The sequence below is a fragment of the Lactuca sativa genome, chromosome 1 (assembly GCF_002870075.4).
Source record: "Lactuca sativa cultivar Salinas chromosome 1, Lsat_Salinas_v11, whole genome shotgun sequence".
NCBI lineage: Eukaryota > Viridiplantae > Streptophyta > Magnoliopsida > Asterales > Asteraceae > Lactuca > Lactuca sativa.
Genome location: NC_056623.2, coordinates 33,060,990 through 33,074,514, shown reverse-complemented (window position 1 = coordinate 33,074,514; position 13,525 = coordinate 33,060,990). Strand labels below are relative to the sequence as shown.

General features: G+C 33.3%; 2 protein-coding genes across 5 annotated transcripts; one reads left to right on the top strand and one right to left on the bottom strand.

The window, feature by feature from the left end:
* The first annotated feature begins 2,621 nt into the window (after nucleotides 1–2,621).
* LOC111913548 (triose phosphate/phosphate translocator, non-green plastid, chloroplastic) lies at nucleotides 2,622–11,641 on the top strand. 3 transcript variants are annotated; one of them, XM_042899876.1, is made up of 11 exons: nucleotides 2,622–3,123; nucleotides 4,207–4,329; nucleotides 4,405–4,557; nucleotides 4,701–4,786; nucleotides 5,190–5,274; nucleotides 5,363–5,482; nucleotides 5,571–5,639; nucleotides 5,777–5,906; nucleotides 5,999–6,537; nucleotides 6,642–6,765; nucleotides 7,723–11,641. In XM_042899876.1, exons 1-9 carry the CDS (start codon nucleotides 2,728–2,730, stop codon nucleotides 6,067–6,069), a joined length of 1,233 nt encoding a protein of 410 aa, XP_042755810.1. In that variant the 5' UTR covers nucleotides 2,622–2,727; the 3' UTR covers nucleotides 6,070–6,537; nucleotides 6,642–6,765; nucleotides 7,723–11,641. The 3 variants fall into 3 exon arrangements, with proteins under 3 accessions (XP_042755810.1, XP_042755812.1, XP_023765036.1); XM_042899878.1 differs by having other exon boundaries at nucleotides 7,718–11,641; XM_023909268.2 differs by having other exon boundaries at nucleotides 6,642–11,641.
* Nucleotides 11,362–13,126, bottom strand: LOC111913549 (GDSL esterase/lipase At5g62930). 2 transcript variants are annotated; one of them, XM_023909269.3, is made up of 6 exons: nucleotides 12,918–13,126; nucleotides 12,714–12,791; nucleotides 12,159–12,311; nucleotides 11,988–12,064; nucleotides 11,753–11,917; nucleotides 11,362–11,639 (listed from the first exon to the last, which is right to left on the bottom strand). In XM_023909269.3, exons 1-6 carry the CDS (start codon nucleotides 13,014–13,016, stop codon nucleotides 11,471–11,473), a joined length of 741 nt encoding a protein of 246 aa, XP_023765037.1. In that variant the 5' UTR covers nucleotides 13,017–13,126; the 3' UTR covers nucleotides 11,362–11,470. The 2 variants fall into 2 exon arrangements, with proteins under 2 accessions (XP_023765037.1, XP_023765038.1); XM_023909270.2 differs by having other exon boundaries at nucleotides 12,159–12,299; nucleotides 12,918–13,123.
* Nucleotides 13,127–13,525: the final 399 nt, after the last annotated feature.

Genomic DNA, 13,525 nt, shown 5'->3' with positions numbered 1-13,525 from the left:
ATATTCATATTCTTGTAGAATTGAAAAAAATTATTCTCTTAGAATGCATCATCAACATATTCGTATCTTTTTTCATGTATTTTATTTCAAGAATGTATTTTAAGTCCATTATCACAAAAATGTTATCACATTATCAAAGAATATTGTAATATTACTATTTTAACATTGGAATGATATGTTATTGTTCTCGTTTTAAGAGAATGATTCAAAGTTCTTTATTATTTATTGTTGATATTCTCAAAGAACGATTCAAAATTCTTTATATATATATATATATATATATATATATATATATATATATATATATATATATATATATATATATAAATTTGTTTATTAAAACATCAAAACACTTATAAAAAAAAGTACAAAAAAGCTTGAATTACAATAGTTTATTTATGATAAAAAAAAGTGGTAAATAAGGTGAAATAGTCACAAAAGAAAGAAAAAAAAGACTTTTAAGGTCACATGGCAAGGTTCGATTTTTCATGTATGATTCGAAAAAGGATAGAGTACACAAAAACATCTTGTATATTTCTGATTTTAAAATAGTAAAAAAAATATTAAGTCTAATAATATAAAAAATTATATTAATACGATAACATCTAAGGTCTAAATTTAATTTTTTAGGTCATCCGTTATACTCACCACTAACCAGTATAATGGTGAGTGTCACATCATCAACACTAGCTATCACTAAAAAGTTTTGATACTCACCACTATATCCCTCTCATTTTTTTATTATTAAAATAAAAAATATATGTTTTTTAATTAATTAAATTGTAGAGAGAGATGGAAAAAGGTAGAGAGAGATAGAGATGAATAGAAAGAGAATGAAGCTGATTGGGTGTGATGATCCGTGCTCCTCACCACATATGACCACGAAATTGTTCCACCACTAACCACCATTAACACTATGAGATGGTGTTCATATTTGTGGTTAGTGGCCACATAGACCACGAAAGATCTCGTGATGACCATACCAGAAGGCCTTAGAAATATGTTGTTCGTTATAGACAATCAACATGTTTAATTAATTTAAATTAAGTTTTTATTTTATCTAGACAAAACTTCAAAAATGGTCCCTGTGGTTTTGAAAAATATCAAGTTTAATCCCTAAGTTCAAAAAATCTCACAGATGGTCCCTGTGGTTTCAAAACTTTTAACAAATGGTCCTTTTCGCTAACTCCGTTAGCTTTTGGCCGTTAAGTGAAGGGCAATTCTGTCATTTCACTTCCACAGGGACCATTTTTGAAGTTTTACCTTATTTTTAAAAAAAAATATATATATATAATTATTTAATATTAAAGGGTCCCACCCCTCTCTCTCTCTCACACACACACTTCCATTTCCTGATGAAACTCCAACATGAAAGCTTCGACATGATTACCCAAAATCCCACATTTCATGTACAAGAGCTTTGATGGGTGTCTGTAACCCTTAAGTCCGATGACAAAGGCAACGACTTCGGTGTTTGGGAGGGTTTTGTGGTAATTTTGAATCAGTCAAGATTCAACAACCTTCGATCTCTCAAGATTCAAACCTGGTAAACCCTAATGCAATATCAAATCAAATTCGAATCTGAAATCGATTTTAAGGGTGAAATCGATTGTAGCTTTCAACTTACCGGCCGGACTTCGCGTTGTTTGCAAGCATTTAGGAAAGAGTCGGTCCGCTTCTACGGCGGTGGTCGCCGCCGCACCTCCAGGAACAGTATCGTCAAAACGTCGTGACGATTCATTACTACAACAACAGGATGGGATACAGAGCGTCATTTTACACTGCAAGAGATCATTCAAAGCGTCCAGAGGTAACAAAATCAATCAAATTTCATTTTAATCACGATTTTTCAACAATTGATATACTTCAATAATACTCCAAACATCTTTGACTATAATGATTCTAGAACTACATTTGGCCAGGTTCGGTGGGGTTGTGTAAGTCTAATGATACACCGATCCTTGTAGCATCTTTTTTGATGAAGTTGATGTGATAAAAGGAAATGTGTGTGTATGTGTGTTTGAAGGAGACGAAGAAGAAAAGGATGAGAAATGCTTGTGGACTCTTGAATGAGATTGAAGGGATCGAGAGATCTGCTTGTTTTGTAAACGAATTGTGTGATTCATTATAGTTTCCATTAGCAGAAGAATCAAAACCAGATGTGAAAAGGAGGGTGGAAGAATTAGAGATGGTGTATGGATCAATTAAAAAAGGTCTCGATCCAATTTTGACTTTTTCAGTCAAACATTATTCCCTCATCCATACGAGAGAAAGAGAAAGAGAGAGAGAGGGTGGGACCCTTTAATATTAAATAATTATATTTTTTTTCTTTTTTTTTAAAAAAATAAGATAAAACTTCATAAATGGTCCCTTTTTTGTGAATTGACAGAAATATCCTTCACTTAACTGCTAAAAACTAACGGAGTTAGTGAAAATGACTATTTGTTAAAAGTTTTGAAGCCACAGGGACCATCTGTGAGGTTTTTTAAACTTAGAGATTAAACTTGATATTTTTAAAAACCACATTTACCATTTTTGAAGTTTTGTCTTTTATCTACTTTAAATTGTTACAAAGTAGAGCATGAGTCACTTTAATTAATTTTAAAATTCCGTAATAGAAATGTTCTTTACGTGCCATGAATCAGAAAGGGACAAGAGAAAACGAAATTGTTTTCCCTCCTTTCCACGGTCTTCTTCGGCACCGCCTCCATCACTCTTCTCCCTTCCATGGCGAGAATGCTTCACGCTGCATTCACCGGCTCCGGTTCAGTTTTGTTTTCCCAGAGACCTAATCACAGTTCCTTTTACAGATACAGTCATATTTCTCTTCCTTTTCATTCGGAATCATCGATCGATGTTTACTCAACTGGTCGTTTATCGCGTTCATTATGCTGTTCGCATTCATCATGGAAGCCATGGGGTCGGATTTCGACTCGTTTACCAGTTATAAAGCGTGAATCATCTGATACTTTTGAAGTCAAAACGACGTCCGTCCCTGATAGCGCCGATGAAAGTGATGCGGCGGCTGTGGCGAAATCGAAAATGGCCGAAACTCTAGTGCTTGGATTGTTGTTCGGAGTCTGGTACCTTTTCAATATCTATTTCAACATCTATAACAAACAGGTTTGCTCGATTTCTTCTTCTAGGGAAGCTTTATGTTTCGTCTGATTTTGGTATCTAAACGATGTATGGAGTACAAATATACATAATTATATATGCATGTGAAATGCGATTTAATCTCGAAGCAATCGTGAAATTAAATGATTTGTTGATTTACATGCTCGCTTCCTCAGCCTGTGTGTAAATATCGAGTTTCTACTTGTTTCGGATCATGTATTTACAGTGATTTTGGAGTAACTCTGTAGAATCAGTTCTTGCATTTCTTTCGTGACTTCAAAATAATCATCACATGGAATTGTAAATCTAACATTTCTGTTTTTGCTAAATGTTTTAGTATATATCTAGGCTCTATTAGAATTGTAAATCAAACATTTCTGTTTTTGCGGGATGACTAATATGGTGCTACCAAACATAACATGATCTAAGTAGACAAGATGATGGATCTACAAAAGGAATAATCAAACAGTGAAGTGGTTCACTGTTTTGAACACATACATGATAATAATTAGATTGTTGAGATATCAAAGTGAGAATAGTATGCATGATTAGTTTCACCAAGTCACCAACTAACCATTGAAAAATATCATAGTTTGAACTTTGAATAGTTGAATACCATTTGCTTGACTTTTCATTGAATATATGGATAAAGTTTTATTGAAGCTAGGCTAATTTCTAGACTATTTTCTTTTTTCTAAGGGCTGTGTAATTTAACCATGGAAATACATTATATACGTTGATTATAGGCTGATTTCCAGTCTAATCACTGATGTTTATTCTCAAAAGATCTATAAATTAACGTGGACATACAACATATATAAACATCAGACATAAAAGATCTTTGCAAATAAAGACAAAAATAAGATCAGGATATATAGTCTGAGAAGGCAGGTGATTAATAAGATTAACTGCTGAAGATACAACTTCAACCCAAAATTAGGGGGAACTTAAGAGTCAAGTAACAACAAAAAATTTTAATCAGCAATACCCTTGTCAAATTAGTCTCTTAATGGATTGATTTATCACTACTTTCTCTAAATTTTTTGGTCTGAAGAAATAAGGCAGTTCATCCCTGATCAATGTTTACAGGTTCTTGAGGTTTTCCCAAATCCAGTAACTTTGACTGCAGTTCAGCTTGCTATTGGGACTACCATTATATTTTTGACATGGGCATTAAATCTTCATAAATGGCCGAATATCAGTCGTACACAGGTATGCCATTCATATGAAGAAATTGATCAAATATATTTTATATTTTTTTATGCTAATTTAATTACATGTACCCAGCTTGTAGCAATCCTGCCATTGGCTGTAATGCACACATTAGGCAATTTTTCAACCAACATGAGTCTTGGAAAAGTTTCTGTTTCATTTACTCACACAATCAAAGCAATGGAACCTTTTTTCACGGTTATATTGTCTACTATGTTTCTAGGAGAGGTTTGCTTTCTATCTATTTCCTTACATTTTTTACTAGTTATTAATCAATGACACGTTTGATGCTGTTTATTTTCATTTAAAATTTGTATATTAATATATCTTGTCCCATATATGTAATGAATCCTATTTTAACCACTAAACAGATACCAACAGCATGGGTAATGAGCTCCCTTGTACCAATTGTTGGGGGAGTGATACTTGCATCTCTCACCGAGGTGTCGTTCAATTGGTGAGTAGCAACGCACTTTCATTTGTGTGTGTACTATAGTGTCTTGCTTATATTTCTTTCTGTTACATAGCATTGTACTTATAAAGAATTTGTTATTAATGCATTGTACTTATAAAAATCTCCCAATCATAGCATTTTGGTTTCAAATTTTTCCTTATTATGACGCTATACTACCCAATTATAGCAGTGAAAATTGCTTTTTGTTTGGATGACATTGTTATAACTGGGTAGAATTTCAATTTCCAAAGTAGAATGCTGTAATAGGAAGAAATGAAAGTAGGAATGCTATGATGAACAAATCAATGGAAATATGTTGCTATTTATTGCAGTTAACCCAATAACAAACATGGCATCACTATCTTAAATTCTTATTATGTTGTGATGTTTTGCAATTGGGAAATAGGCCTGGGTTTTGGAGTGCAATGGCATCCAATTTGGCAAATCAATCACGCAATGTTTTGAGTAAAAAAGTTATGGTTCAGAAAGAGGTAATCTATTCTTGGCTAAAAACTCTTTCTGTTTATTGATATGGTATCATGAAATGCAAATATACCTAAGAACCTCCAAATTTTACAGGAACCATTGGACAACATTACCCTCTTCTCAATCATAACAATTATGTCTTTCTTCTTGTTTACCCCTGTTGCCTTACTCGTTGAAGGAGTCAAATTTACCCCTTCTTACCTACAATCCGCTGTGAGTATATTAATAAAATCAGGCACTAAGTTACCCTGTGGTTTATATTAATAACATCAAGCCATTTATTCCCTCTTTATATTTTCAGGGTCTAAACCTCAAACATGTGTACATTAGGTCTCTCCTTGCTTCAATCTGCTTCCATGCTTATCAGCAGGTAATCTAAATTCTAAATCAATACAAAGACACCTATACTTTGGGTGGGCTTTAATTTTGACCTGTTTGACCTAATTCCTTTATAGCTCAATTTTTTGTGATTTTGATTTCACCCGTTTGATAAAATTTGCCATGTAGGTTGCTTACATGATACTGCAAAGAGTATCTCCAGTTACACATTCCGTAGGCAACTGTGTGAAGCGCGTAGTGGTCATTGTATCCTCTATTTTCTTCTTCCACACACCCGTCTCACTTATCAACTCCATAGGTGAATTTACTATAATGTCCCTATCTTTTTTCTTTCCTTAATTGTCAGTAAACCAAAATCCAACACTTGCAATTTTAATCCATCTTATTCAGGGACTGGAATCGCCCTTGCCGGGGTATTTCTATATTCACAGGTGAAACGCATCAAGGCCAAGACCACATAAACTTGTTACTTGTGTTTACGATAAAATTTGAAATTTTTTGGTAATAGATTCCACTACATTGTTGTTAAAAGACAACAATGCCCTTTGGTAGATATTCTGAGTAAAAAACTTGATTCCGGTGAGTTATACAAGTAACTTCCAATCGTTGTTTTAGTTGATTTGAAGGTTATTAGTGGTACCGATATTGAAGCACAACGTACAATCTTTTATGCAATAGAATTCTCTAGGATCTGTGATTGATTCAATCAACACTCCTCTTTATTCAGTAAAGTATATATATGCATAAACTCTTTGTAAACTAGAGATTAACATGGGATATAATCTCCATCAAATCAAACTGTTTCTTCTCACCACCACTGCCGCCACAGTTGACTGGAGGTATCTCTTCAAGAAACGAGTCAATGGTATCCACTCCCAGCAACTTGTGATCAAGTGCAAACTCTGGGACCTTATCGAAGTCAAAGTCAGGTACCAACCTATCACTTAAGTCAAACTCATAGTGGTCAGTGATAGCCATCGGCAAAGGGTGATTGTTGTTTACTGATGATGATTTTCCACGTGGCAAATTTAAGCTACGGATGTAGTTTTGGAGGATTGGGCTTGGTTTGGGCCACTTGGATCGACATTTCCTCTTGGTGTATTGCCTTCTCTTGGTTGCGTTCCAGTGGTTCTTGATGGAGTTCTCGGTTCTTCCAGGTAATTTCTTTGCTATTTCTGACCATTTGTTTCCTATCTCTGCGTGAGTTGTGATCAATATCTTATCTTCTTCTTCCGTCCAATAATCTTTCTGGAAAATTCAAAATTCACAACACAAAGAAACCGAATTTTGTAATACAAATTGATTCCAGATAAAATATGACAACATAAAGAAAAAAACAAGTTACATAATGGTCAAAATAAATTTGTATTGAACCGTCTAATATGTGGAAATGCTGTGTTTTGCATTTTGTCAATTATCTATGGATGAATTAGAACGGGACACGTTAACTTTTATGTTATTTTCCTTGCATGCACGCCTCAGTAAAAATGATCAGCAATCACATTTTCAGGATAATATCTTTTCACTATTGACATATTTTTCTGTCTAATTGGTATCACTATAGTAGCTTAGATATATGATCCGATCCAACACTTCTTTTGTAAGAAGATCCAATTATTTTTTTCTTCAATCCGCTTGATTGATGTTTTGATTTTTATAGATCCATCATGTCATGTTTAAATAACATAGAATGTAGTTAGAATATAATTTGTAAGTTATAACCTTAATGCGTTTTTTAAATACAATTAATGAGAATGAAAATCGGAAAGCAAACCTTGATGTCAGGCCTGAGATGATTGTGCCATCTTTCTCTGCATTGCTTGCCAATCCTTCCTTTTAACATTTGAGCGATATATGACCACTTCCTCTCTCCATGCTTTTCCACCAAATGCTTTAACACCCTACAACACACCAACAATTCAAAAATGTTGAAAAGAGTATTAACATTAATTAATCTATTGTTGTTGCGTTACCTATCTTCTTCTTTTGTCCATTGCTCCTTTGATGAATTGGTTTTCTTTTTCCCATTACTTTTTATGATACCACTCTCGCCTGTCACACATGATCCTTCATCTGCTCCAAAAATATTCGGATCACCTACATTCACAGAACAGTCCAATCCGGATACACCCATCAGACTTTTGTCCACATTGGTCAAACTCCCACAACCCATATAATTCATCATCATTCCACAACTATTTTCCAGTTCAAACGGCTTAAACTCGAGGTCATCCAACCCATATGAAAATGTGCCAAATGGGTCATATCCATACCCAGAAACATGGATACCATAATCAGCAGGGTGAAAAGTAGATGGACACATTGGAGGAGAATCATTTTCTGTTTCTGGGTTGGGTTTTAAGTGGTGGTTTAAGAGAGGGAGTAGTGGATGTGGATCTTCTTTGAAAATTGTTTCAAACTCCATGACAGAAAAAGCATCGACAACCCTTTCGCTCGTTTTCGTTTCTGTTTTTTGTTGTTATTTAATAGGTGAGGAATAAAGGAAAGCATTAAATTTTGTATTTATTAATTTGGGAGTATTTTTAAATTCTCAAAATCTAAAATAATGTACAAGTTTAATTGCCTAGTTAACAAATTTTAAAAGCAATAATCTTCAAAGTTTTAGCTATGAAAATTTTCAGGCTAACTTGTGGGGTGTTTATTTTTGTTGACATTTTTCGAATCTTACTATAAATGAGATTTTGTAATAGAAATCATTTTTTGCATCAACTCATTGTTGCTCGAACACATTCTTAAGAGTCCTTTACTGAAAATGGTCCTAAAGATCACATTTGCTTTAGTCGTCTAAATGGTCTTCATCGATATGTATGGCTTTAGGGAGGAGGGAGTCATTCCCACTGAACCCACTGCCACATCAGCTTTTCTCTTTGATTTTTCTTCATCTTTCTGAACCCACAACATATGGAAATCCAATTTTTTTCAACCCACTCAATTAAAAAAAATACTAAACAACTAAGGTACAAGTCTTAAAACATATGGTACAAGAGAAAGTAGAGAGAGAGGATGAAGTGGGTCCGTGAAGCCAATTAAACAACCCGCCGAAGGAAGAGTGGTACCAGCGGTAATTCTATTGCTAATTAAGATTTTACCTTGATTATTTTGTATATTTTTTTTAGTTGAGTGGGTTGAAAAAATATGATTTCCGTGTGTTGTGGGTTCGGAAAGATAAAGAAAAATCAAAGAGAAAAGTTGATGTGGCAGTGGGTTCAGTGGGTTCGGTGAGTTCAATGGGAACGACTCCCTCCTCCCTTAGTGATTCGAAAAATATCAACAAAAATAAACACCCCACAAGTTAGCCTGATAACAATGCTAATTGCACATTACATGCAACCGTTTTTAGTAACCAACTTATATAAGAGAAACTCAAGGTAACCAGTGACATACTTAGGCTATGTTTGGCGAACTAGCTGATAGCTGCTAGCTGATAAAAAATAACGTTTGGTAAAATTAGCTGTAATATATTAAATTACATAAAAGGACATGTAAGAGTATGCGTTTCTATAATTAATTAAGGGGTGTATTTGGAAAATTATCAGCTAGTTGTGGTGTGCCAAACACAACCTTAGTAAGCAATCTGTAAATTTGATTTTGATTATTAGGAGTTGGTGATGTTAATTGGGAAAATATTATAATCTTATTATCTTTAAAAAAAAGTTCCTCGTCTAAAATACAAAATATTGAATACTTACTCCTAGTCTCCTAGGGTAAATAAATTGTTATGCTGAGCGAAAAGACTATAGTTAGTTGTCTATATATAATTTACTCGACTTGCAACTATAAAATTTATGAGGAATTCATATTTCATGGACCAAGTTATGGCAATTACATAAAAAATTATTAAGATATATTTTAGAGCATATTTCAAGAAATTGGCAAATGATTTTTCGATTATGGTCGAGAATGTTATTACGATCAAATTTTATAATATGTAGCACCTGTTTAAAGGTCTACAATGTTTATCATTGATTGTGTGTTCATGTGTTGCTTTGATGTATTTAGTTTTATGAATTTCATATATTACTCTAGAATAACTTTTATCTTAATAATCTCATTTGAAATTAATATTCGTTGAATTGACCAAGATACCTTTTACTCTTGGATAATTACTTATTAACATTAAATATATAATTAATTACGTAACCGATGCTCCATTGTCTAATTTTCTCCAACATACAATTTCCTTGAATGCAAAAGGATCAATGAAAACACAAACGTTAGTTACAAAATATACAACTTATGTCACAAACATCTAAAACGTGTATAAAAGAGGTTAATTACAACTTATTATAATGTTAGAATTTGGGCCAAATTTTTCATTAAATTTATATGGTCCACAGTACACAAAGTGATTGGGGGCTCGACCCCATTGTTGACTTACTACATCCGCCAGACTGCCACCGCATAAAATGTTCACCAATATGATTCGTTTTTTCGTTTAAAATGGTAAACCTTAAAAAGTTTCAGATTTTCGTTTAAAATAGTAAACTTATAAAAAAATATTGTTTAGATAGCAAATTTGCTCTTTTTTTATTTATTACTACTTTTTGTTATTAATATTTAATAGTCCGCTTAGGAGATAACCATTGAGGCCGACTTGTAAAAACGGGCTTCTTTAATCCAAAAATGAAGAAAACTGAAACAAAAGTAGACACTTGTTATGCTAATTAATTTTTAAAGTTATTAGCTTTTTTTCTCTAAGGTAATTAGTTGGGCTAAGTTCAGGGACACAAGGAAGGAACTTCATCTGTTAATAGGGTCTAGCCAAAAGTCTTCAAGGGGGCTACTGGCCACAATAACCTCTCTGGGCTTGGTCTTTTTTGGCAAATTTCAAAACTTGGACCATTTGAGTTTGCAGTGTTCATTGACTTTGCAGGAAAGTCAAGTGTCTAGACTCTAGAGGGATAAAGGAGAGTCTCCATGGGTATGTATGGCAGGGTTAGAAAACACTTAAAATGGACAAAATTTGGTTTTCCCACTATGCAATTTGCTTTATACCTAGGTTATACAACCATCCAAAATGACCAAAAATCATTTATCTAAGTATTTTGACAGATATAAATATTTAAAAACTAAAAATTAAATGACCAAAAATAACATTCATATGAAAAACAGAGACATCTTCTAAAATGACTTGCATTATGTTTAGAGGTGGGTGAATATATAATTTTAGTTATCAATTATCATTTGACCACGTGTAGTAGTTGATAATATTTCGTGATATATTCTTAGATGAACATAACATGTAATCTCCATGCTAGCAATGTTTAAAAAACATAAAAGAGCCAAGGAATGAAAAAGGAAAAGGTCAATAATTATTATAAAATAAAATAAAAAATAAAAAAATAATAAAATAAAATAAAAAAAAAAAAAAAAAACGAATGTTTGAGACCTGATTTAAAACGAAAATAATCAGATTCTAAAGAAAAATGTAAAAGCTGCTCCAACAAAATTGACTTTTAATGGTATATACTATATGGAAATTATCTAATATATCCTTTATGCTACTTTAATCTTTTCTTGCAACTGATTATCTCTAGACCTGGCAATTCGTGTATTCGTGTCATGAAAACGTGTCAGCCACGAATTTGACACGATACGATTACACTATGAAAAATAAGCTTTATCTCAATTTTTAAGATGTATTTGTGTCATATCGTGTCTCTCACAGATTCGTGTCTGAAATTGCCAGGTCTAATTATCTCATTCTGATAATGATTTTCTGGCAACCAACGTTTAAACACCCACATACTCCTCTAATTCATGGATTCCTCAAAACAAGTACAAATTGTGAAGAAAATATAATATAAAAAGAAAAAGATTGATGTTAGTACTATACTATTATTACAAGCATCTTTGCTGGAAAGCCTTTTCAGGGTTGTGAGGATCAATCTGTGAGTGATGGGGGAAATCAAGAGGCATTTCAGAGGCAGAAAGCCAAGCTCCATTCAATACTTTTATAACTTCTTCGTAAACAACCCTATTCCCATCTCCTGTTAGATGCAGTCCATCACTGTAAACACACAATTTCCATTGCAAACCTAAGTATTTTCTCAAATATTTTTTATTCTTGTCTTAATTGATAAAAAAATAAAAAAATAAAAAAAAGGCCAAAAAATTACTAACCTAAGAAACTTTTTCTGCCATCCCTGTGTTTCTTGCATCTTGGACCATATGTTGACTGAAGCAACACCGAGTTCCTTAGCCACCTCAACACAACCATTTACATAAGTTCTTGTGACTTCATTTGTCCTTTCAGGAATTTTCATTGCTTTTTCACCATATAAAGATCTGTTGCAATTTTTTAAGAACAAAAATATTAAAACTGAATTTGGAAATGATAACTAAAATGGAATTATACTTTGCATATTCTAGACGCCCTTCTTCGTCAACTGGTGGGGGAGTTATAAGCACTATTAGCATTGTGGGGGAGCATTCCTGCATTACGAAATTGATCAAATATTGAGAACCTAGAAAGTAAATTGAATTGAAACTGGAATAAAAAATATATATATATATTAAATGGGTAAACCTTTAAATGATGAACAATTTTTCTCAAATTTTCTTTGTATTCTTCTAGGGGGACATGTTGGCGTTCGCTTGTCCTCCCTGAAAGTGCAGCATCATTAGCACCAAAAAAGACTGTAGTAGCAATAGGAGGGGTGGTAGAATCCTGCACAAAACACTACCATTCAATGATCAATTGTCTAAAATACCCTTCAATCATGTCAAAATGTCACTCGTTTAAGATCTAAATAAAAACATGGTTGAATTCAAAGTTTCCGACCTCAAGCATCAAACATTATTCTATATATGTTCTAATTTGCATCTTGAGTAACTTTTTTCTTTTAAATAACTTGTCTTGTTCAATCAGATCCAGCCTAACAAGCAATAATTTCAAACAGTAGAATCATTATAAATTTTAAGCCATATTATTCAAAGTTAAAGTAACACAGCTACCAGCTCACAGCAACAAAGTTCGCGATCTCATTTCAAAAGCTGTTCCTAGATTGTTTGTAGATACAATCTTAAGCCATACGATGAACAATAGAAAAACTAATTGAGTGAATATATCGATATGAATTACCAGAGGGAAAATGTGGTTCAACAAGAACAAAGCCCATCTAGTGTTGTATCCGCCATACCCTCGGACCACTATATCAGCCTTTTTATAAGGAAAAAAAAAAAACGAGTCAGGAATTTGCCATATTTGCAACAAACGAAAGAGTGTTTTTCAAAATCTGAGTACTAGGGTTTTATCTTAAGACCAAGGGAGCGGAAAGGATTGAACCTTGCGAGAGTAAGCATCGGTTAGAGAAGCACCCCATCCACCATATCTGAAGGATTGGTCTGTTATTGAATCCCCAAATAATACTATTTGAGGCCTCATTTGATTCTCTCTCTAGTCTCTAGTCTCCACACACGCGATGGGTGTTTGAATCGCCGAAAGTCTGAAAGAAAAGATGGATCTGCAGACTCGTATCGTCGGTCATACTCTTCACTCAAATAATTTGAAAGGGGTGGTTTGATAGTTGTTGACTGAGGTTAGAGCTGACTGGTGACTGGGTTAGAAGCTGACTGAGTTAAGAATTCTGACTGAGTCTACATCTGACCCAGTTTCTGATGTTTGATTATTCTGTACTGAATAATGAAAAATGACCATATTACCCTTATATTGTCTCTGGTTCTCAATAAAATATTTATAAAATTACAATTGCTTCATTGTCTTTAACATAAATGCGTAAGTCAACCAACTGCAAAGGCTTATTAGCTGCAACAAAGATTACAAAATAATTATATAATTTTAATAGATCTCTTGGCAAAATTGTTTGAAAATCATTCTACAAAACAAAACAAAAGATGAAATTACAAAATGATTTTTTTCACTGAATTCATGAA

What these genes read in the sequence shown, in the direction of transcription:
- LOC111913549 (XM_023909269.3), bottom strand. Translation starts at nt 13,016, where the DNA reads ATGAGGCCTCAAATAGTATTATTTGGGGATTCAATAACAGACCAATCC. An exon ending in CCGATGCTTACTCTCGCAAG is followed by an intron (nt 12,792 to 12,917) that starts GTTCAATCCTTT and finishes CCTTATAAAAAG; the next exon opens with GCTGATATAGTGGTCCGAGG. An exon ending in TGGCAGAAAAAGTTTCTTAG is followed by an intron (nt 11,640 to 11,752) that starts GTTAGTAATTTT and finishes GTGTGTTTACAG; the next exon opens with TGATGGACTGCATCTAACAG.
- LOC111913548 (XM_042899876.1), top strand. Translation starts at nt 2,728, where the DNA reads ATGGCGAGAATGCTTCACGCTGCATTCACCGGCTCCGGTTCAGTTTTG. An exon ending in CGAATATCAGTCGTACACAG is followed by an intron (nt 4,330 to 4,404) that starts GTATGCCATTCA and finishes ACATGTACCCAG; the next exon opens with CTTGTAGCAATCCTGCCATT. An exon ending in CTCACTTATCAACTCCATAG is followed by an intron (nt 5,907 to 5,998) that starts GTGAATTTACTA and finishes CATCTTATTCAG; the next exon opens with GGACTGGAATCGCCCTTGCC.